The sequence below is a fragment of the Mus pahari genome, chromosome 2 (assembly GCF_900095145.1).
Source record: "Mus pahari chromosome 2, PAHARI_EIJ_v1.1, whole genome shotgun sequence".
NCBI lineage: Eukaryota > Metazoa > Chordata > Mammalia > Rodentia > Muridae > Mus > Mus pahari.
In genome coordinates this window covers 26,352,204-26,377,695 of record NC_034591.1, presented here as the reverse complement: position 1 = coordinate 26,377,695, position 25,492 = coordinate 26,352,204, and the positions used below count along the sequence as shown (strand labels likewise).

Genomic DNA, 25,492 nt, shown 5'->3' with positions numbered 1-25,492 from the left:
TCCCTCTTCCCGTCCCCATCCCCCTCCCCCCTCCATTCACTGCTCTTTTAAAAAGTTAAAAAGCTCAATGGGGGTGAGCTTCATTGCTGAAGACACCACACACTTAGGACATAGTCCTTAGTTCTACACACCCATAACACCTATGATCTAGGACAATGACCAGCATGCCAAGATAGGATGTCTCTAAATGTGTGTAAGAGGCATTCACATGTTGATGGTAGCCAACAACTGTCTAATTGAATGCAAAACCCTTTCTTTCAACAGAAGGGAAGTCATGACTGAAACCTAGCCAGTTTCCCAAAGCTAGTGAGATCATGGACCTTAAAAAAAGAATCTACTGAGACTTGTCTTGTGTTAGAACACAGGGAAGTTGCATGGACACTACAGTCGAGACAACCAAGAAGAGCCAGGCCTTCAGTCCCACAGTCTCACCCTCTACCTTGACATTCCATGTAACAGTAGCCATAGTCCATTTGTTTGTCCATATGCTAAAATATGAAAAGAATTCATGCACTGATTTAAACCAAAAAAAAAAAAAACCCACCAAAAAATCTCTTCTTTCTAGCTGAACAACAACAACAACAACAACAACAACAAATGTGCAGTTAATACTTGGCACTTGACAACGCAGTAGTGAGTGTAGAACCAAGCCTGTCTGTATATCTGGTAGTTCTTTGCACTGTTTTTTTTTTTTCCTTACCAGTATTCTGCCTAATGTTTGCTTCTGTGGTAGTTATATTTGCCTAGCAAGCACACCTGTGATTGTGAAAATAGTGTAGCAAAAAGAAAAAGAAACCCCAGTTACTGATGTGCTAGATCCCTGTATGTCTTTTAAACATTCTAGTTTCACCTTACACAGAGTAATCAGGAAAATGTAAAAACTTAAAAGTGAAATAAAACATTTTACCAGTTTAAAAAAAAAAAAAAAAAAACTACTATCACCCCTTTGCAAGACCAGCATAATTCCTTATTGAATTCTAAATCTTACCCTTAACCCACAGGTAAGTGAAGCTATAACCCTTCATTAAAGAAGTTTCTCTTTATAGCAAACAGAAACCATCACAGAAGTCCACAAGTGCACATGATTCAGAGATGAATGGGTCATGGGGAAGTACAGCCCCAGTGGACCCATTGACATTACAGCCCCTCCATCTATGGCTAAGGGAACAATGTGGATGAAGGAGTAGAAAGGTTGCAAGAGACATAATAGCAGGAAGTCTACTGTGCAATACTCGTCTAGAAATGGCTGCACAAACAAGCCTGGACAATGGCCATATCAATGGGCATGTTAACGTGGAAGGGGAACCTTATGGGGTCCCACAACCAGACAAAGAACTACAGACAATTAGTGACTGCTGGGAGAAGGAGACGCAGGCCTTTCCCAGGGATGAGCTCTCTTAGTGGCTATCCAGCCCTGAAATCATACACACATGCCCAGAAACAAACAAGAAAAACAGACTTAGCAGGTTGCATGTATATATTTATGCATATACACCCATATATTTCTACATAATAATAATAATAGTAATGATAACAATAACAACAGCAATAGTAAAAGAAAAAGAGACGATCAACTTTAAAGTGGGGGGGGATGTGGGAGGGGCTGGAGGATGGGAACTGGGAAGGGCTGCAGGGAAGAAAGGGAAGAAGGAAACTGATATAATTCTTTTCCAACTGAAGACATGTTTTTAAAAAGCTCTCTAATAATAATTCTTCTACTTATGAAGTTTTCTTTCACACGTAACATAAAGTTTGTCCGTCTGCCACCCTAATCTGTACCTTGGACACTGCAGTGTACGGACTATAAGGTTATATAAATGCTTTTTTTTTTTTTAATCTTGCAGGTGTGCTCTTCACTGTAGCTGTGTCTTGAATAAAGGATGGAGAACATACAGCGGTCCCTTGCCTAAGTTCTTGTCTAAGAACTTAGAGGCTTCTGGCACTTTAGATGACATTTCATTTTTCCTACCACAGCTGCTGCTGCATGGAGTTGTGGAGAATAAGAAATTTCTCACTTAGTCTAGCATCAGTTAGGTGACAGAAAGCAATATTATTTCTACATTTAGAGGGAATGAGTAATTAGAATTGTACCGGGTCTGTGACTGGTGGCACCTGAACTAGCACCTGAATTCAGCCTTTCCCCACTGACACACAAGAACACTTACGGTTTCTCTGCTCGATTCAGGAAGGTGTAAGCCATCCGAAGAATCCATGATGGTCTCCTGGGCAATGAGTTTGGAAACACTGAACATCTTCACATTGGACTTAGAGGTCCTGGTGCTGCCGTTCAGGATGCTGACTGCAGCCTCATTGTAGGCGTCTATCTTCTCATTGGTAATCATTTTCCTATTTTCACTTAAGAGATCCTCATAAACTGGGTCTGCACATTGAAAATACACTTAGGTCCACGCTTCTTACTGCTAAAAGCATGCTCATACATGTTAGTCAAGCCACATTTCATAGTCTGTTCTTAAACTAGAGGTGACACCGGATATTGAATAAAATACTCTACAAAAAGCTGGATGAAGTTGGCAATGGTTTCCTAGTTTACATTTGACTTATGAGCCAATGTCTCCCTCAAATTTAAAGAACTTTCACCACTTTCTCATGTATACTGGTTAGGGGAAATATTTTCATGTTGCAGCATGCCCCATGAATGTAAAATTCTTGATGCTGATTATAACAAATTACAACAGGACTGTGGAAGAATGTCTAAGAAGGAGTGATAAGCAGTCTGCTTTCCTGAGGCCCTGTAATGTTCTGGAGGAATATTCAGATAATCTGGACCTAACACTCAGGACCCAAGTTTCCCTGCTCTCATCAACTGCTATATGTCTGTCTATCTATCTATCTATCTATCTATCTATCTATCTATCTATCTATCCATACATATATATATATATTACATATATATAACTATTATATATATGTATATTTTTTTCTAAGGGAAAAGTTAACCACGAGTCTGAGAATTGGGCAGGAATGTTGCAATAGATCCTCCCTCTCTTTCTTATTCCTTCCAACTTGGAAATAATTGTAAGAGTTTTTGACAAACATATTGACTTGCTAAATTATCCAAGGCACTTCATATTGTGTGGCGCTTTCAATAACGGGCATTCAATAAATTCCTGAAATGAGCTGACTTAATGCGACTTTCATACCCAGGATAAACTCAATGGGTGTTGATTTAAACATTGGCGTCATTTGCAAGTATATTTATTTCGAATGATTTCAATATTATACAAAGTGTGGTTAATATCTGTCATCACTGCTTTCCCTGAGCACAGTGAATATACTCTGCAGAGAGTGAAGCAGCCAGAGGTGAGTAAATGTGCTCGCCTTCTTCAGGGTTTATCTCTTCACTGTAGTTTGCAGCCATTCTGCTGCTTGGTGGATATTTTCTATCTATTTTATGTTTCCTGTATTTATTAGTTTGTTCCTTAAATTTAAATAAGAAAGCAAGTTCCTCTAGTTTATTCTAATCTTGCAAACACTGTTTCAAAATTTATTCTCATAAAGCAGTAATTTTGTATCTTGAAATGTGGTATAATAAAATCTATTATCTTAAAATTTATATAAGATGACATTTTTCATTACTCATTCCTTACCTTGTAAGACCCAATAAACATCACTAGTCTTGGCCAATTTTTCTAAGAGTGGTGCTATGGAGGTGATATTCATTTTATATTGAGACAGCGCTTCCTCACTACCATTATGAATCTTGATGGACCACTAAGAAACAGTGAAGGTTAAGCATTAATTCAGCACTTAGCACAGAAAAGAAACGTATATAATGCACCTATTGTACCAGGGTAATTTTAACAGAATTCTAATTTTAGTTAATACTAGAATAACTTTAGTCAAATTATTTAATGAAATACATGCTCACAATTATAAAAAGGCGCGATAAAACAGTTTTTGAATGTATAACACTCAAGAATATAATTCTAGACATAAAATAATACTGAGGTTTAAAGTGATATTTATTTAATTCATTCAGGCCTTTTTATTAAAATTCATCACTCTGGTTAATTATAATCGAGATAGAAATTAAAATATAAAACAATCAAGAATTCTATTTAGTATAAATTAACTTTTTTCTTGGCATGTCCTTAAGAGTGAAACAAAGACCAGTCTGTTAGAATGCAGACAGGAACTTACTGTGGCTGCTCCTGCTACAATCACATGGGGCTTCAAAACCGAGTCCTAAAGGAAGAAAAGCCTTATAGCCATGCTACATCCAGATTGAGGATTGAACACAAGCAACAACAGTCACATTATTCCTACGTGTCTTGCTATTGACAAATGTACTCTGAGTTTATAGAATCCCTTCCTGGATTCCTTTTACAATAAGATAGTTCAAAGCTTACATGGTTACATGGTTACAGTGCATGGCAAGACACTTGTGCAGTTAATTTTCTAGTATTCTTATACACAGACACACAGACACACACACAGACACACACACACACACACACGCACACACACCTGAAATTGAACATGACCTACTATTATTCTGAATTCTGGGTAAAGTGCTTAGGGTAAAGCTCCAGTGTATTGTGTCAGTCAATTAAGAAGTATTCATGGAAGCCTACAGGATACACAGTATAAGAGTTAAACAAAATATAGGATCAGTGCCCTAAGGCAGGCTAAATCTAACATATAGTTCACAAAATATACTGATAATTATTAAAGACCACATGTGGGAAAAAAAGGAATAGTCTCTAGAAATGTTCACCAGCTGCAAGATATACTATCTCTAACAAAGTTCACTCACATATTAATGAAACAGGATTTATAACATTTATATAGTACTGAGTTTTTAGTATCTTCTCTTAAAATGTCTCATTTTAAAATAGATTCCTACTGCCTCGTGAGATAGGCAGGGGTGATGTGAACTTGTTCAGTAGGGACCATCCGGAAAATCAGCAGGGTGTTCCCAGCCTGGCAGGAATAGCCAAAATGCCAATAACCTAAGCTTTGTGTCCAGTGCATCTTCTGCCACCCAGAAGACTCGATGCTGCAACAGTGTGAAAAGAGGCAAAAAGAGGCAAAAAGAAGCACTGCATTTAATTGAAAACCCCACTGTCCTAAATCTTAATTGACCGCTGTTATTTCCCATCATAACGGTAACCCATGTTGACCACTGTCCATTTCCTTTCAGCTGGACAAAATTTCAGTTTATAGCACCATACTTCTTAAAATAATTTCTTCCCTCATCCCTAGGAAGCGTTCTCTCGTGATCTTCAGAGCAGTAATTCCAAGTTTACATTTCCTCAGCAGCTCCACTTGCCCTCCTCCAGCAGGGTCTGACCCATCAACTTCATACAGAAACAAGATCTGAGACAGCGCATGTGCTGTCCGCCCACATGCACGCCTCCCACTTCATCTCCACATGTGGTCGCCTATCTTCCTCTAACAAGAAATGGACTCCGTGTCTCAGTCAGTCCTAGCCCCAAACTCTCGTCTCGACTTCCCCTTTCATGCCTGCAGCTTGGATCCATATGTCGTCTCCTCCAAAGCTCCTAAAAGCAAGCCGGTCCTGCTCTCCCTTTTTTCCTTCGACCTCCAAGTACTAGCTGATCTTTAATTTCAAAGCCTGACTTCCAGACCTGCCTTACTTTCTGCAACCTCCTTGACTTAGGAGCAAAAGCCTATTTGGAGGAATATTCTGTGCTCCATGCCAGTTTCTCTCTCAAGTCTAGGCCTCACTTTACCAGGCTTTCAATTTGGATGTAAGCCATCCATTTAAACCGTCGTAGTGCCCACTAATGAACCCTGAGTTGCCAATCCCGGTGGTTCATTCATTTTACCTAGTTAACGTCACTTCACAGCCCAGCCTCCACTGAAGATGCCTTCTTCATGTGCTGTAAATGCTAGATAATTCATTTTCCCAGAAGCCTTCCTCTCTAATCTCTAAATTCTGACTTATTCAAGTTTTGCTATGCAAATTCCTTCTAAATGACACCCAATCTACATCAAAACTCACCAAATTTACCAAAGTACCTTTGGCTTGATTTTCACACACCTACCAAACCCAACATATGCAGCTGGTTTCTCTGCAGGTGAGCTCGCTGCTCTGGCTCTCCTCTGCTATACCCTGGAATTCTTCTCCTTACTCGTTTCACTAGATGTCTACTACCCTCAAAGTACAAAATACATTCAATCTAATGTCCTTTAGGAAATCTACTTTAAAATATCTAGAAGCATGGGTAAATAAAGCTGATGTCGTTCAGTCTACATCCTGGTATGCAGTTAACCTATGCATTATCAAGTCTCCCCCAAATAAGAAGTAAAACCAAAGCGTGACCTCCAGACACACTCAGACTTCTGCTGGTCTCCTCTGTTCTCCACTGTGGTCCAGACGTTTGAACACTATCTCAAACAAATGAATTATAAATGGAGGCTAGGTTTCAACACAACCCTAAAATACTTATCTATTGTTCCATGATGTGGTTCAGTTTTAAACATTTATTATAAACCAAGGAGGGTAAATTGGTGTAAAATTTCATTATGCAAAACAGTGTCAATACTGATAAATATTGTTTTATTCATGACAAATGTAAATGCCTCTAGGAGAAAAAATACAGGCGTCATCCAAAGCCTAGGAATTTTCTGACCTCAAGAACACACTTGCTGTTCTAATTTCTCTCCATACATTATATGCTGGGACTTACTAGTCTGTCTACTAGGTCATAAATACAATGATACAACCAAAGAAATTTCCTCTTAGTCCTTGGTTATAAAAAAGAGAACCTCAGAAAGATATCAAGAAAACACATTGCTGCTGGAAGGTTATTTGTGCTTATTTAAGACAGGGGCTTACAAATGGTCCCAAGAAACAAGCTAGAGTAGCTATTCTAATAGCAAATAAAATCGACTTTCAACCAAAGTTATCGAAAAGGATAAGGAAGAACACTTCATACTCATCAAAAGTAAAATCTACCAAGATGAACTCTCAGTTCTGAACATCTATGCTCCAAATGCAAAGGCAGCCATGTTCATTAAAGAAACTTTACTAAAGCTCAAAGCACACATTGCACCGCAGACAATAATAGTGGGAGACTTCAACACCCCATTCTCAGCAATGGACAGATCATGGAAACAGAAACGAAAGAGAGATGCAGTGAAACTAACAAACGTGATGGGCCAAATGGATTTAACAGATATATATAGAACATTTCATCCTAACACAAAAGAATATACCTTCTTCTCAGCACTTCATGGTACCTTCTGCAAAATGGACCATATAATTGGTCACAAAACAGACCTCAACAAACACAAGAGGATTGAAATAATCCCATGCATCCTATCATGTACTAAGGCTGGTCTTCAATAACAACAAAAACAACAGAAAGCCCACATACATATATGGAAGCTGAACAACGCCCCACTCAATGATAACTTGGTCAAGGAAGAAATAAAGAAATTAAAGACTTTTTAGAATGTAATGAAAATGAAAGCACATCATACCAAAGCTTATGGGTCACAATGAAAGCACTGCTAAAAGGAAAACTCAGATCTGAGTGCCTCCAAGAAGAAACTGGAGAGAGCTCATTCTAGCAGCTTAACCGCACATCTGAAAGTTCGAGAACAAAAAGAAGCAAATACACCCAAGACAGAGTAGAGGCAGGAAATAATCAAACTCAGGGATGAAATCAACCAAGTAGAAACAAAAAGAACCATACAAAAAAAAAAATCAACAAAACCAGGAGATCATTCTTTGTGAAAATCAACAGGATAGATAAACCCTTAGCTGACTAATAAGAGGGCAAAGAAGCCAGGTGGTGGTGGTGCATGCCTTTAATCCCAGCACTTGGGAGGTAGAGGCAGGCAGAGTTCTGAGTTCAAGGCCAGCCTGGGCTATACAGAGAAACCCTGTCTTGAAAAAAAACAAAACAAAACAAAAAAACAAAAACAACAACAAAAAAAACCAAACAAACAAACAAACAAAAAAAACCAAAACAAAAAAGAGGGCACAGAGACAGTATCCAAATTAACAAAATCAGAAATGAAAAGGGAGACAGAACTGAGGAAATTCAAAAACTCAACAGATCCTACTACAAAACTGGAAAATCTGGATGAAATGAACAATTTTCTAGACAGATCAGGTACCAAAGTTAAATCAGGATCAGATAAACCATCTAAACAGTCCCATAACTCCTAAGGAAATAGCAGCAGTCATTAAAATATCTCAACCAAAAAAAGCCCAGGACCAGACGGTTTTAGTGCAGAATTCTATCAGGCCTTCAAAGAAGTCCTAATACCAATACTCTTCAAACTATTCCACAAAATAGAAACAGAAGGAACACTACCCAATTAATTCTATGAAGCCACAGTTACACTATGTATTCTCCCTTGGAGATGGAATGGTTTCTGCCTAATTAGGAACTTTATACAATTTCCTTTCAAGAGAACTTCATGAGAGATATTTTTTTCTACTTCTATCATGTTTAATGTTCCAAATAGATTTTAAAAACTGGTTGAGTGTATATTACTTTTAGCTTCAGAATATATCATGTATATTTAAGAAGCATTTAACTATTATAAATTATTTTGGTGACTTAAAAAATGTCAATACTGAGTTGTATATTTTAAAATAAATTTTATTAGTTTAATGAAGAAAAATGCTAGGGGCTTACTATATACCTCAGCCTTGCACCAAATCAATCAAACAATCAAGCAATGAATCTCAATTGATGTCTCTCTCTTCTCCCTTCGCTTCTTACCTCCCTGCCTCCACCCACTCCCTGACCCCAGCTGGCCCCAACACCACCTGAGCTCAGGGCCTAATGCATGCTAGGCAAGCTCCTTACCACTGACTTCCATGCCCAGCATCTGGCCACACCTTCACCCTTCTTTCTTATGTGTTTCAGCCCAGGTTTGAATTCCCTGTGAGAGCGCAGTGGGAGCTGACCTCATACACAGAGTCTATGTGTCATCGCCATGGTGATGACAGGAAGAGATGTTTAATAACACTTCCTCATCTCAACCAAAGCCTAGAGTCCATCTCACATACCTTAGGACAAACCAGTTTCTCATTTGCTTGTTAAATTTGGTTACACACACAAAAGCCTGTTTTCAGATACAGACCTCAGTCCACACCTTGATACACTGTTTCATGGAACCATTAACTTCTGGATGCCAAAGAAAATCCTGGGAGAAATGTTAAAAAAAAAAAAAAAAAAAAAAAAAAAAAAAAAAAAAAGAAAGAAAGAAAGAAAAAAAAGAAGTACTTTAATTTCCATTATTCAATATAAATATTAACATTTACCATTAAGAGACGACTTAAAAGTAAAATACTTAAGACATCTTCATTCATCATCTCAATTTGCCCAAGAACCTCGTGGTAGTTCTTCTATCTCCTCTTCTTCTCTATGTCCCACATTTGAGCAGAGCAATCCCTACTCAAACCCTGTAACTGTCCTTAGAATGGAGTGCCCTGACTTGCGGAGGAGACAGCTTGTGCCTTGCCTGCCCCTTCGCCTTCCTTCTGCTGTGTTCACCCTGCTCTCCAGCCTTCGTCTCACCATCAGCTCCTGGAGGGAACCTGTGTGCTCCTTCGCCGGAGTTTTGCACATTTGCAGTACTTTTCCCAGAGTATTTGTGGATTCACCCCTGAGCTTGGTGCATCCTCCTTAAGACCTTGATGAGAGCACCACTGGATCACAAGGAAAACCACTGTCCGATGCTTCCCCTGAATATCCCTCTGCCCTGCTCTCTTGGCAGTCACGCTACCCCCACTTACACGTGGGCGGAACTGCCATGTCCTGTAACTTCTTTAAGCCGAGAACATTTCTTGAATTCCCCAGGGATTTCTCACCGTGAAATTCAGAAAATGTACATATATTCTTAAGTATCTAACATTAATAATTTATTATTACATTAAATTACATATCAAACCATAATAAAGCTAACACACTGCCTTCATTCAAGCTTTTGTTTACAGAGGCAAGGTCTTCCTCCTCTGCCCAGGCCATCTTTGAATTAATTCATCCTCTGTAAGTCTGGCATCATAAGCATGAGCCACTAGACTGGCTTCCAGAGTTTCCTGATACTTATGTTTTGAAACAGATGCGCTTTATTTTCAAAGCTCAGTATGGCAAAATACATTTTCAAAAGGTGGCCTCAATAATTTTGGGTACATACCGTCTCCGACAGTATCACTGATCAGTGTAAAAGCTGAGCCTCTGACAGTCTCTGTGACTCTCAACTCTTACAGAGTACGATAGAAACAAGGGTCTGTAATCCCCACCCCCCCACCCCCCACCTTTTCTTACATAATATATCCTGATGAGTTTCCCGCCTCTACTCCTCCCAGGTCCTTCTTGCCTCCCTACATATGTTCTTGAACGAATATTAATCCCAAACTCACACTGGTTTCAAATTATTATACAAGATTATTGCTTTCTGGATAAAAATCTGAGAGTCCAATATTTTTTATTTTATTTCATAAAAATGTTCATAGACATTAATTCTACTACTTAGCTATCTACATATACTCAAAAAGAATACACTGAAATCTATTTATTATGGATAAAATGTACAGAGTATTAGCTAATCTACAAATAAATTTACTTTTGAATATAACTTCAACATTTAACTTATTTCTAAAATTAACTTACCACTTTAACTGATGCAGCCTTGTCCTCAAAAGGAATGTTTTCATGCTAGCATAGGAAGGAGCCAACAGACAAGCTTTAGTATATAAATGTTTCTATGGTATAAATTCATCATCTTGCTATTTTTTTCAGTGAGCATTTTTTCTTATGTAAGAACTTTTCCCTGCATTAAGTTAATAAAGATATTCTCTTATTTTTTTTTCAAAAAGTTTCAGTTTTGACCACTGGAAATTCACCTACAAATTACTGTATTTGATGATTCAAGGTAGGGATCTAATTTCACCTTTCCTCATGTATATTATCAAGTGCTTCAGTAAAGTTAACTAAACAGACCTGCCTTCATCCAGGACTCTTCAGTACTATGGGTACATGTGGATGAGCGTGTGTGTGTGTGTGTGTGTGTGTGTGTGTGTGTGTGTGCTTGCAAATGTGTATGAGTATGCATGCATGTGCATGAGAGTGTGTGTGTGTGTGTGTGTGCGTGTGTGTATGTGCGTGTGTGTGTGCTTGCAAATGTGTATGTATGCATGCATGTGCGTGAGCGCGTGTGTATGTGTGTGTGCGCGTGTGTGTGTGCGTGTGTGTGTGTGCGTGTGTGTGTGTGTGCGTGTGTGTATATGTGTGTGTGCGTGCTTGCAAATGTGTATGTGTATTCATGCATGTGCATGAGCGTGTGTGTGCACATGGGTGTGTGTGGGTGGGTGCATGTCCTTTTAGAACTCCTTGTTTTAGTGATTTGGTTTCTTTGTTTAGCCTACTCCATCACTGCATTACCTTTAACTTTATATTGTATAACAGATCTGTACTTTGAAGATTTACTGGGGTTACTGATGGTATATTGCCTTCCTCATAAGATAAATCCAGCAGTTGCACAACACATTCTGTTAGGACTTTACAGAAGTTATATTGAACCTATGGGCCAATCTGGGTTTACCTAACTTCTTTACAATGTTGAGTCATTTCACCAAGGACATATCTACTACTGAGTTCCATCATTTTAAACTTTGAGCACAGTTTTGCATAGTCCTTGTGCATATAGACACACCATCTTTACTGACTGCCCCCCCCCCCACGGTAGTTCAGTAAATCGTTTAAAGTTTCGGTTCCGCATTGCTATGGCAGAGACTGTAACTGAATTTTAACACCTTTATTTCAGTTGTGCATGTAATGTTTATATGTTTATATGTCCACCTTATGATCAGCTACCCTCCTTTTCCAAGAACATAACTGCATCAAGTGGACTCCTGAACCTCCTCGTCTCCAAACCTTACATCTTCACAGTTTTTAACTAGTCTAATAAAACGATGAAGTGGTGCAGCAATAATGAACGTCATTGATTCTCTCCTGATTTTAATGAAGTTGAGTCTAACATTTCACCATTAAGAAATTTTCTGTAGGCTTCTAGAACTTTTATCAAGTTAAACGCAAACATAAATGACCTAACAGAAAGAATGACACCAGTTTTCTGACATAATTGAGACATGCTTGCTCATGGAGTAATATGTGGTTAAAAAACCAAACACGGAATTACCCTCTACCAAGCTACAAGGCCGTAGAGTCAGGAGCGCCCACAGGTTAGCCGTGGTTGTTAGTTTTGTTTGCTTGCTCCTCCTTTATTGAGAGCCATGGGAAAGTTCTCCACTAATTTGTCAACATTTTGTTATGTTAATCTTCACTAATCTTAGTGTTAAGGGTAATGTTACAATTTTTCCATCTTCTCAGTGATTTGAAAATTTGTCATTAGAAAGCAACTTTCTGTGGTGGTAATGCTTTCCCTGCAGTATCTATTCTGTCTTATATTAATATGGCTTCCTTTCCCTCAGCAGGAATTTGCTCGCTACTCTTTTTGTTACTAAAGCTTCATGCATTTTATTTTAAGGACACTTATTTAAGTAGGAAAGTGTTCTTTTCAATGGAAATTTGGAAATCCGAACCTTAAATTTTTAGGTTACTTGTGTTTATTTTTATTTTAAATAGTTCTACCAAATTGCTTGGTTTCTATATTCTGAAGATACTATTTTTTATAAATGTACAATCTTTGTAAAAATATATATACATATATATACATGTATATGCTGTATATAGGTACACATGAAAACACATATATAAAATATATACTTGACACCAGATTTACAGGGTGTTCTTCAATTTTTTTCTCCTTTGTTTGGAATTTACACCTCTAAATTCGATTGAACAACAACTGAAACAGAATGGGCAATATCTGCCTTCATGGTGTATGGGGAGAGAGAATATATAAAATGTAACCTATCAAATGTCTGATCAGCAGTGGGGAAGAATGAGACCATTTGTTAGTATATGTAACTTTAAAGCTGGGTCACGGAGTTGGGGATTTAGTTCAGTGGTAGAGCGCTTGCCTAGCAAGCACAAGGCCCTGGGTTTGGTCCTCAGCTCTGGAAAAAAAAAAAGAGAGAGAGAAAATAATAAAGCTGGGTCACACTATCTTTTCTTGTTTCTTTTTAAAATGTATTTGTTAAAGTGTATCTTGTTTGATAATTTGCAGGATGACTGGAAATTGCTGCAAACTTAAGTATTCCACTAGGACCTAAAACATTATCTATAGATAGAGTGATATTAGCATAACATATACTGTAAACTAAACCATTGTGGCTTTTTCAACTAACAATTGTCAAACTCGCTATATTAATTTCCAGAAGGAATTCTAAGCCTACAAATATTAAACTGTTTCCTTGCAATCAAGGTCGTCTGTGTATGTTAATGGAATGTATGTTTTCAAATACCAAACACCATAAATAGCCAACATCACTGTTTTCTATTATCCTTATGACGCTCAGTTCCTAAGGATGGAGGGTCCACTCTCATCCGCACTGTGCATAGCTGCTTACTGCAGGGCACTCCATTTCCTAGCTCCTCGTCACAGGTGTGCTCATGGGACAAGCACATTCCCACTTCACACTCAGGAGTCACTCCTGTCTCCACTTTCCACCCTTTGCCATTCCCTATCTGTAACTACAGGCAGTTTGAAGACAAGATTAGAAAGATGTGTAAAATAGAAGGCTATAATGAGATAGGTCACTCCCCTCAAATTAACTCATTAACACATACAAAGGTATTAAGCCTTGTTAGTTTTCACTGAAAGATCTATTTTTAAGATGAGAAAGCCCCCATCAGAGAAACACTGCTGTCTCCGTTCAGAGCTCAGTGCCGGGTAAGGAAGGCTGCAGAGGATAAGGAGCCGGTACTTATCTTCCAGCTACAGCACACACTGAAGCAAGTGAGCAAGAAATAGACATTTAACTGCTTAGATTCTTTCAGTCAATATTTGCATTGTAGAAATTCTTTATCAAGAATTTTAGAAAGTAGGGTTTTTATTCCACAAAATAGGTGGAAATGTCATTTTTTTTTTCTTCAAGTCAGGGTTTCTCTGTGTAGCCCTGGCTGTCCTGGAACTCACTCTGTAGACCAGGCTGACCTCGAACTCAGAAATCTGCCTGCCTCTGCCTCCTGAGTGCCGGGATTAAAGGTGTGCGCCACCACCGACTGGCAGAAATGTCATTTTTTTTATCTCAAGAAAACTATAAAAACTAAAAAACAAAAAAGTCAAACCAAACCAACCAACCAACCAGCCAAACAAACAAACACACAGGGCAAGTATATGAGATTAGATGCAGCCACTTGATAATATGTGGCCATTTAAGAAGACACTTAAGAAACACAGTAACACGTGGACTACTACAAGTAGTGGGGAAAACAGGGATGTATAACTATGAACACTGAAGTCTGTAATATATTTATACTAAAACCAAACATGTCGTGGACTAAGAAGCTTTAAGGTATTTTTCTCCCTCTTCCTTTTTAGTAAGATTTTTAAGTAAGGTTTTCCAGAACAACTGATTTAAAAACGGAACATTTCAGCTAATTCAGTCCTGTTTGACAATAGCTAACCTTACACATTTTGGTCTTTTCCTATGTTCTCTACAACAAAAACACTTCCTGCTTCATACCAGTTTTCCTAAACCCAAATGAAAAGATTCATCTTCCCACACTTCCTCAGCTCATGAAGCTTAGGTCCCTGCTATCCCTCAGCTCATGATCCTTAGGTCCCCACTGTCCCTCTGGTCACACCTCCTTAGGTCCCCACTGTCCTCCCTCAGCTCATGAACCTTAGGTCCCCACTGTCCCTCAGCACCTGAACCTTAGGTCCCCACTGTCCTTCAGTTCATGAACCTTAGGTCTCCACTGTCCCTCTGGTCACACCTCCTTAGGTCCCCACTGTCCCTCTGGTCACACCTCTTTAGGTTCCCACTTGATCAGTGCTGTTTCAGCATAGTAAGTAAGAGATGGCTGGGGCTGGGGCTGGGGCTGGGGCTGGGGCTGGGGCTGGGGCTGGGGCTGGGGCTGGGGTTGAGGTTGGGTGGGGAAGGCAGTCTACTTTACCTTATTTCCTTCTTCTTTAAACTGGGGGTTAATGATTTTTACAAAAGAATAAAATAATTGACGGATCCTGGAATCTCCAATAAACGCAATGTGTTTATCTACAAGGCAAGTCTTTGCTTCACTGAAATTAAAAAAAATAATAATTAAAATAAATAAAGCCAACCTAATTAAAATAGAAAGATCATAGTTTAATAATAATAATTTTTAAAAAGAATAAAACAGTATAAACTGTTAGACAGCCAGTTACACAGCTTTAGAATTAGGTGGCCAGGTCTGTTTGACTTACTACTCACTAACTCAATAAAAACACCCTATGCATTAAATGTTGAAGACGTGCCCTAATCGCACTGGCCTTTACACCATTACTCAGTGCACGAGGGGCCAGGACCCAGGTTATAGAGCAAGTCCTCTTCCACATTCTGTCCTGGTCACCTGTTACCTGAGATAAAGTTGTTTTGTCGAAGTCCTTCCTCTAAAGCCTCAGGGCAGCAGCCTCCACCTGGGCTCAGCTCGAGGCCAGGGCAGCCTGGCTTTCTGTCAGGAAGTTTCTACCCCACCGCCATCCTGTACAGAAAAATACTATGCCTGCTTGCCTCTGCCTCTCACCACACACCAAGATTTAGGCTGGGAGAGAAAAGAAGCAAAACGAAGATATTTTACCTTATTTTGTATTTATGCATCATACAACTGTGAGGTTGCCAAACTTTTTCTCCAAGAAATCTGCCGCTCGAGAGAAGGTATTCACACGAATCATTGCCTATAACAGTAAAGCACCGTGGTGTTGTAAATATTAGTACTTATTTACCTTTATATTTTGCTTATCCTGACCTACTTAGTGTCTGTGAAATCAGGCAGTAAAGTTTTCTAGTCTTCCTTATGCCTTCCAGATGCATGCGAACCGTTCAGGAGGACCACAGTTCCCATCAGCACACTGGCGTGCTGAAGGAAAACGGCCACTTACCCTTTCCACTCTTCCCTGTAGGGGACTTCTGTTCTAATTAAAAATAGATTCTTCTCTCATACAATAAGGGAAGCACAGTTTCCCCTCTCTCCACTCCTCCTAGCCCACCCCCATCTCCCCTCACCCCCAGGCCCATCCCCTCCCTCTCTGTTCCTTCTTTAGAAGGGAGCAGGCCTCCAAGAGATGACAGTCAAAAAAACGAGCTAAAACAAGGCAGGGTCAAAGCCCTCATATGGAGGCTGGGAAAGCCCACTCCACAGGAGGAAAAGAGTCTTAAGAGCCAGCAGAAGAATCAGATGCACCCACCCTCACCTGCAGAAGTCTTACAAGAACTCTGAGCTCACAGCGTAACATATACACCAAGGACTTGGTGCAGACCCATCCATACAGGCCCCATGCTTGTGCTTGCTGCTTCTAGCTCTGTGAGCCCGTGAGCCCTGCTTTAGTTAAGTGGGCCATGTTCTCCTGGTCACCTCCATTCCCTCTGGCTCCTACTGTCTTTCCTCCCCACCTTCCTTAGACTTCCCGATCTGGGAGGGGAGGGCCCAGACGGAGACCTGAAATTTAGACTCCCTCTCCACATAATGTCTGGCTGTGGGTCTCTGTATCTGCCCCCATCTGATGTCAGAGGAAGGCTCTCCGATGACTGTAAGGGACTTCTAATCCTTGAATGCTTTGGCCATCATTTTGGTGGTTTCTTCTATTTCCGCTTTCTTTGCTCAGACACCTTCTCAATATGAAGTAAGTGTTTATGGCATTTTGCAATCCTGCTTCTGAGTAAGAAAACCAGAAGTGTAAGAGCTACAAGAAGGACCTTGGGATCAACCTCTGAACAGCCACATGTGTGCTATTATGCATGTATGCTCAAGCATATCTAGAAACCTGGTTTTAAACCTAGTTTTAGAGCTGCTTGGTTAGGAACTCTCTCTAGCTATGAATAAATTGGGAGAACCATTTTATCCTTTGGCCATTTTATTTTACTTTAGCCAAATACACAGAACAAAACGATGAAAGGGGAGATGTTTGTAGTAGAATAGATGTTTAAGTTAACCTCTAGCTCCTTATTACCAGTTAACAGCAAGCTAACTTTGGTTCATAGCTACTTCAGGTTGCACTAAGGGGTCTGGTTAGAGGCACACAGCAGAACGGACAAGCGACCAGTACTGAGGCATTGGGGCAAGAGTTGAGGAATTCCAAGCTGGCTGCTGTTTCCACCTGCTGGGGTGCTAGGTCCATGCCAAGACTCCCCAAACAGTGCAGGGGGAGCCCACCACTGAACCACAGCCTCACCATCAATCACACTGATGCAGGCACAGCTCACCACTGGACCACAGCCTCAGCACTGTACTGATGCAGACGCAATCCACCACTGGACCACAGCCTCACCATCACACTGATGCAGGTACAGCCCACCACTGGACCACAGCCTCACCATCACACCAATGCAGGCACAGCCCACCACTGGACCACAGCCTCAGCATCACACCGATGTAGGCACAGCCCACCACTGGACCACAGCCTCAGCACTGTACTGATGCAGACACAGCCCACCACTGGATCACAGCCTCAGCATCAATCACACTGATGCAGGTGCAGCCCACCACTGAACCACAGCCTCAACCTCAATCACACCAATGCAGATGCAGCCCACCACTGGACCACAGTCTCACCATCAATCACACTGATGCAGGCGCAGCCCACCACTGGACCACAGCCTCAGCATCACACTGATGCAGGCACAGCCCACCACTGGACCACAGCCTCACTATCATACTGATGCAGGCACAGCCCATCACTGGACCACAGCCTTACCATCACACTGATGCAGGCACAGCCCATCACTGGACCACAGCCTCAGCATCACACTGATGCAGGAACAGCCCACCACTGGACCACAGCCTTACCATCACACTGATGCAGGAACAGCCCACCACTGGACCACAGCCTCAGCATTACAATGATGCAGGCGCAGCCCACCACTGGACCACAGCCTCACCATCAATCACACTGATGCAGTTGCAAGCCCACCCTGGACCACAGCCTCACCATCACACTGATGCAGGCACAGCCCACCACTGGACCACAGCCTCAGCATCACACCTTCTTTCCTCAGTCTAGCGACTCATCTATCTGCCCTGGCAGATACCTATGAGAAGAATAAATGTGCAAGGCAGGATGGGCCAACACAGAAGTGCTATTGTCTCAGTGTTCCAAATAAAATGCAAGGGAAAATTCACAACACTACACCATCTTGCTAGTGAGAAACTGTCTAACAAATGCAGGACATGATGATTAAAATTTGTAGTTATAAATGTACCCTAAGCAAGATTTTTTTATTTCAAAGATTTTAATAAGCTATCTCTAAATATAAAGTTTTTAATTCTTTCCAATTTTTAAAACCTAATTCTAGCTCTAAAAAACAAAAAGCAACAACAACAACAACAACAACAACAACAACAACAAATTAAATCACAAAAATAACCAAAGATGACTAAAGGAGGGACTGCACAAAAACTCAATGTAGTTATTTTCCTAAAAACAACACTCCTGCAAGTACTCTTTTATGATAGCAAAATTCCTATTATAAATTAGAGTAAGTTTAAAATAAGAAAAAAAAATTGATACTTATTGCATTTTTACCTTTTTAGATATACATCTAAAATCAACTTAGAAGTTAGTAGCAACTAGTTTTTAAAGAAATCTGAGTTGCAAAAGCAAAGTATTAAACTAGTGCTGTGTTCCTGCCCTTTTATTATTATTTAATAAAAGCCTAAACAAAAACACCCTCATTGTCTCCATGTGGAGGTAGCCCGCAGCTTAAAATAGCCATGTCTTCTGACTGCTCTGAGAGGCTTGACATGCAAAGTTCTTTCATTCTTGGTGGCACTGCCCACACCTGGGTCCTCAGGCCACCTACTGAAGAAACAACAGGTCTGATGTCCTGACATCATTCTAGCAAAGTCATACAGCAGAGGGGACTTGAGGAGATCAGCAAACAAGCTCTATCAATAGTCATTCAGAGTCAAATGCTCTCTCTGAGAACAAACTTCTTTCTTATGCAAGCGGGTTGGTGATAACTTTGCTTAATATGTAAGACTGGCCTTTTCACGTTTGGCAAAATAAAAATTACAGGAATAAGTACTTGTATAATCTAATTAAAAATAACATGATTTACAAAATTTTCTAAAATTACATATTCTAAACATGTTCTCTTTTCTTAGCAAGGAAATACTTTCAGATCAAATCACTAAATGTGTATCTAGTTGTTAAGACAATATACCACATTTTAAAATTATGTATACTATATGTAAATCCTTTCCAACTACATCAAGATAAAACAAAGAAATCTCTGGTTGATATTTTTAATTGTCAAATATAAATTGGATAATTACTTTAATATAACCAACTTAGGAAGTACTCAGATAAATCAAACCAGGAATGCAACTTTTAAAAAGGCAATTCTAAAAAGGCTGGCTCTAACACTCAGAATATCTCGATGGTTGGTAACTTCTTCCTTATTCTATTTTTACTAGAATAACCTTTCTAGTAAGTGGCTGTAGATGTTTGATTTTTATGCATGACTTTTTTGCAACAACAGAAAGGAGAGAAAGAGCAAATAAATGAGCAAACCAGGAAACTGAAAACATGCCAGCAACAACTAAAGACAACCTTCAGTGTCCTTCATAAATTACAAGCTGCGTTTTCTTCTGAACAAAATGTCACAAGACACTGCCTTTAGATTGAGTCCCCCTACTAAAACTGTATTGCCTACCACCAACCATGAAGATACTTCATACAGTGTACATACAATACATTGAAGACTCTGTCTAAGATTCAGCAAGCCCACTCTGTGCTGAAAACATCCCTTAAATGATCCTTTAGAAAGTTGAGCGTATCCAGGGACTTAACACCTTCAAATAGACATACATGCAAGCAAAACACCACTGCACATTAAAAAAGAAGAGTTAACAAAAAATGTTAAACAAACAAACAAACAAACAAGAAAGCTGAGCACAGTGATCCTGACACTTGGAAGCAGAGCCAGGAACACTGGCATTGGCTTAGTGATGGAAAGGAAACCAATATTAAGAAACGGAACAAGTTTGAAGGAAGTTAGCTTTACCAGTATAAATGTCTGCTTAAGGGTTCAGATACTAGCCTCTAGCCAGAAGTCATGTTTTTACTCTATAATCTTATTCAGATGGAGATTTTTAAGAACGCATTTTAAGGCTCATTCTCACATATTATTTGAAATATTAATAATTCAAAAAACCCCTCTTCTTTCTAAAATTGAGATTAGAACACAAAACTCACTTAGAATCACAACCGAACCAAATAAAATTTGCACATCCACTCACTCTATCTATGGAGTTCCTACTGTATGTTAGGCTCTGGCTATTTAAAAACCATAAAGATCCACTTGGAAGCCCACAGTGTGTGTGTGTGTGTATGTGTGTGTGTGTGTAGAAGATGACAAGACCTATTCTACCAAGCACAACATGGTAAGCATGGACAAGTGACTCTGCAGACACCGAATTGTCCACTCCCACTTCTGTGAAGGCAACATTTGAGTGAAGCATTAAAAAATAAAAATAAAAAAGAGTCCTGGAATATTTTCTTTCAAGGGAAGAGAGAATGTTGTGGGCAGAGAAAAAACAAAAGTGTTCTTACACTGTAAGCTCAATGCTCAAGAAGACTGAGAGGGAAGCCAGGTGCCAAAGAACGCCACGGCTTTAAGTTCTATGCACGTGACCTCTAGAAAATCATCTCTTGGTCTGAAAGTAAATGGGACAATGCTCTGCTGGTAGTAAATTAGTAGTTCTAAGGTACTGAGCATTAGTAACTAAGTTCATCTCCCAGAGCTTCCATCCAGCTCTAAGAAAGGCAGTCTATAACACAATGGCACTAGGCACACTGACTGGTACTAAATCATAGCTCAGCCACTGACTAGCTGTATGTTCTCAGGCAATTTGCTTAACCTTTCTGGCTTCATCTTTAAAATGTAAATAATTCTCTAATTCACTGAATCTAAGACACATCATTATTTTTTCATAGCAGGAAAAAAATGTTACCAATTAAACTTTGACATGCAATCAAAGTTTTAAAGACTCTTCTTGATTACAGAAATGTTAAGGGGGTGGGGGGATAAAATACTGTACCTCCTATAGGCTCTAAAGGAGGAATGAAGTACGAAAGCCCTTAAACACTGCCTGCATACAGTAAGTGCTCAATTTAATGCACGGTTTTGGGAAGCTTTTCTTTCTAATAATTCTTTGAAGTTGAGTAATTTTCAAAGCAAGAGGTATGCATGTGTGTGTGTGTACGCTTGATGCATGTTCATACTCACACACCCAAGATCCTAACATTTCGTGTACTTTCCACTGTTCATCTAAGACAGAAAGTCCAGTCTTGGTCCAAATGATTCTATGTGATTCAATTCTATGTGTATGCTTATTTGTGAAAGGCACTGCACCTGACATGGTTTGACACTGCCAGGGCTAAAATGTTCCTGGTAAGATGGTTAGTTTCCCCTGCACAGACTCTGGTTCAAGTTCCTGGTGTTCAGTCTGGACAAGAACACATGACAGATGTACCGCTTCACACTCGAGGCACGAAAGCACCTTTGGAAACTGATGAGTCCCTTCTGGGGGAGGCTTTACAACCGGAGACTGCTACCCTGACTCATAAGGCCCCATCTGACATTCTATTTTCCTCCCGATGATGACAGATCTTGGCAAGATGCAAAATATAACCTAAATTTAAAAATAAGTATTCTACAAGCTTAGCAAAAGACAACAAGCGCAATAAAAAGACAAGCAAGCAGGGCACAGTAGGTTTACAATTGGGACAACATTGTAGTCATAAACTTTAGCTCCACTGACACCACAAACATAAAGTTGAATTAGATGACAGTCATCTCATATCAAACTAGCATAAAAAGATTAATCACATCTAAAAGAATCATGTTCTGCGAGTTAACAAAAGTCGGTGCATCAGCACTGCTAATTGGGTTGTATATATGAAAGTGTAAGCTTTCTTGGTGGCAGCTGTAGAAGACAAGGCTCTGATAGGCCATCTGCTGTGAATCTATAGGGGACTGGAGAAATTAGTCACAAGGATCTTTTTAGTTCAATTAAGTAATTTGTAAGATAATACATTTAAAAGATACAGTTATGGTACTAAAGTATAAGATCTGGAAAACTCAAGACTAGACAGAAGAAAAGCATCAAGTTTGACCAACATGGCCTCCACTTTGAGAGATCATGGGAAATGGGTAGGCAGCCCAGATTCTAGTACTCTCGCGACTGGGCTGGACAGTATGAATGGGCCCAGTGCTAATTAATGTGCACGTGGCTGTCACATTTGTCTAATTATCTCACAGTCGCCAAGAGCTGTCCATATAATGACTTCGAGGATACCAAAGGTCAAAACCAAAAGATCCTATCGTCATAATTTCCCTCCTCCTGTCAGTGACTGTCCTGGTGGCATTTTTTTGTAAGGAAAGGGGGGGGGGAAATCAATCAAAAAAGACAAGCAAGTCTCCCTTGACAACTGAAGGATAACTCCTTGAGAAGAGGTCATTGGTTCCTTTCCAGCAGTGTGTAAACCCATATTGAAGGCCAGCTTTCAAAAGGCTCAACTATTTGCTTCGCCTACCCACGTCTACTCCGGCCAACTCCTCAACTCCTTTAAGAAACAGATAAAAACAAAAACCTTGCCTCAGTGCCTTTATTTGTAAGAAAACCAAAAACCGTGCAACCCAAAACTCTTGAAAAAAAAAAAAAAAAGAAAGTGTTTGAAAGGCTGGTGGCACCTCCTCCACGGGAGGGAGGTGGGCCATGGGCATCTTTAGGCAACACTGTGGCCCTTTTGGCAAAAGCCGCTGTCCAACCGTTGGGCCCTGAAGTGGCAGGGCAGGAGGCAGACAGACCCCCATGGGCGCACCGCGTGCGACCCCGGCGTCCTGGAGGCGGTGCCGCCGGGGCTGTCCCCCCCCCCCCCCCCCTCTTCATCCCCGGGAGACTCTGGTCCTGCACGGGAGCGCGGGGCCGGGCGCGCCCCCAGAGCCCCGCTGCCGCAGGAGGTGGCCCCGAGGGCGGGAGGCTGGGGACCGAGGCCCGTGGGGGGGGTCGGCCCGGGCACGTGGGGCGCCGCGGGGCCGCGGGAGGGAGGCCACGGGCGCGTGGGCGTGCTGCGGCGGGGCGGGGGGCGGCCTCCCGCGCTCGCCCGCTCGCTCGCTCGCTCGCTCCCGGCCGCGGCGCCGCCTCCCCCCTCCCGGCCGGCCGGCCGGTCAGCCCCGGGTCGGGCCGGGCCGGCTCACCTCGGTAGCGGCGGGACGCGAGGTGGCACGCTGCGAGCAGCAGCACGGCCACCAGCGCCAGCACCTTGGCGCTCCTCACGCTGAAGTAGTGGTTGATCTCCCGCTTGCCCAGGTTGTAGGCCAGAGCCGCCATCTTGGTTCCTCCATGACAACAGTGCGCGGCGGAGCGGGGAAGGGGCGCCGCGCAGGGGCAGCACTGGGGCGGCCCGCGCCGTAGCCAGCCGGGCAGAGGCCGCCAGCTCCCTTGCCCCTCGCCCGAACCGCGGGCCGAGGGCTCCGAGCCTGCGGCCTCGGTGCCGCCGGCCTTCCCCGTGCCCTCGTCGGCCTCCCCCCAACCCCGCCGCCGTTGCTCCGCCGTGCCGGTGCCCCAGGCGCCCTGGCCGCCTGTCTCCTCCCCTTCCTCCTCCCTGGTAGCCTCCTGCCTTAATAGCGGCTGCGCCTGTGACGGGGGTCCGGATGCCCGGGGCTCCGGGGTCACCGGGCCCAGACGGGCCTCCGGGGTCACCGGGTCACAGGAGGCAGCGGGCGGCGACGGCTGCACCGGCATGGGGACTGTGGGGGGTGTGGGGAGGGGAGAGGACCAGGACCTGCAGCCCGGCCCAGATGCCAGCTCAGGGGCTATGCCCGAGTGGACTGGCAGCTACCTGAGCCCAGGTTAGGGCAATAGAACTACTGTTCCGGAAAATAAAAGTACACTCCCTGCTTCCCTAGTATCACACCCTTTCTGAACTTTCTACTCTCTGCTCTCCCACGGTCGTGGGGGCCTAAAGGGAGGCCACCCACGACCTGTCTGGCAAGTTCCTCTGCACCTAAGATGCTGGCCAGGTGTTGGGGGTGGCTGTAAATCCGAACACCCAACTTAAGAGTAAGGCCCACGTTCACCCTTTAATACACAACCGCCCAATGCCCTGTTTGTCCAGTTGCAGTGGGTGTGGATGCATCCGGGACAGTGTCTCTAAGTTAGTGTGGATGTCAGTAGAAGAGCCCCTTTCTCCTTTACGTTTACACACTATCTTCGTTGACACTAAGGCTGGCCAGGGTAGCAGATTGGTTGCCTGTGGCAATCCTTAAACTTGGTTAATGTTTTGTGATTATCAATAGACCCAGCACTCCGGCTGTTATTCATACCCTGGGTCTTGAGATACCCCAGACCAGAATGGCTATCGACAAGTTGTGGTTAGAACAAGGAAGTCACAGTTGAGTTGGAGGTGCTCGCCAAGTCTTCTTTACAACTTTTAGCCAACCCCGACCTTGTGCTCCCAGACCCTTCTCAACATTCTAGAATGGTAGAGAGAAGGGACTTAGAGATCCTGTCGAGTCACTCCCATTCTCTCCACCGAAAGATTGCTTTAAAAATTATGTTCCCAGCCACAAGCATCATATGATGAAAGATTCTTGTCGCTTAAATGAAATCACATACATCACTGTCATAGATATAATGCTAATAAGCAATAAAGTTAAATAAGTGTACAAACACTTAGGCACTGTTCCCTGCAAACGGTCGCTTAATTTTGGCTCGCTCTTCTGATCTGAGGCTGATCACATGCTGGCAGAATTGAATCAGATACGACAACAACCAGATAACTGGGCTAACAATATGTGGCCTGCCAATCACATCCTCCTAGACACATTCTATGATGTCATCAACAGCAAATTAGAATTTCTGATCCACCTTCAATAACCAGCGCTAACCCCCAGGATTGGCCTAATGCTTGCCAAAAAATAAGGAAACCTGGCGTTGTGCTTAGTTATCCTTCCCAGAAGGCTTTCTGAGATACTGGGAAAATCTGGGAACCCCTTTGTCCTCTTCTCTGTGTTAAAGCTAACCCCTCTACCTATTTCTGCTTTTCCTGGTAGATATTGCCACATAAGATGGCCCTTTCCTGTGTCATCTATAAATGGTCCCCCTCTTAGCTGTCTGCCTTTCCACTGATAAATGTCCCTTTTTAATTAAAACCACCACTGGATTCTGTGTTCCAATGTATTTGCTTCTTTGTTTCTTTTAGAAGGAGTTAGTTACTTGAAATTTTCACTTGCTTGGTTTCCATTCTGTCCTGAAGAACTAAATGGTTCTTTGCTGGTGCTATGGGGATTTCTTGTTAAATCCAAAGGATGAAATCTGTCTCTGTCTCTGTCTCTCTCGCTCCCTCCCTCCCTCCTTCCCTCCCTCCC

The 25,492-nt window shown here is 41.8% G+C and overlaps 1 protein-coding gene across 1 annotated transcript in view; it reads right to left on the bottom strand.

The window, feature by feature from the left end:
• The window catches only part of Casd1 (CAS1 domain containing 1), a 46,308-nt gene extending 22,602 nt beyond the window's left edge, over positions 1–23,706 (bottom strand). The window contains exons 1-8 of the mRNA XM_021189313.2: positions 23,321–23,706; positions 15,699–15,795; positions 15,039–15,159; positions 10,626–10,670; positions 9,094–9,156; positions 4,162–4,206; positions 3,609–3,732; positions 2,166–2,380 (exon numbers count right to left, since the gene is read on the bottom strand). Of these exons, the coding sequence (XP_021044972.1) occupies positions 2,166–2,380; positions 3,609–3,732; positions 4,162–4,206; positions 9,094–9,156; positions 10,626–10,670; positions 15,039–15,159; positions 15,699–15,795; positions 23,321–23,453 (843 nt within the window). The 5' untranslated portion in view covers positions 23,454–23,706. The remainder of the gene's footprint in view (positions 1–2,165; positions 2,381–3,608; positions 3,733–4,161; positions 4,207–9,093; positions 9,157–10,625; positions 10,671–15,038; positions 15,160–15,698; positions 15,796–23,320) is intronic.
• Positions 23,707–25,492: the final 1,786 nt, after the last annotated feature.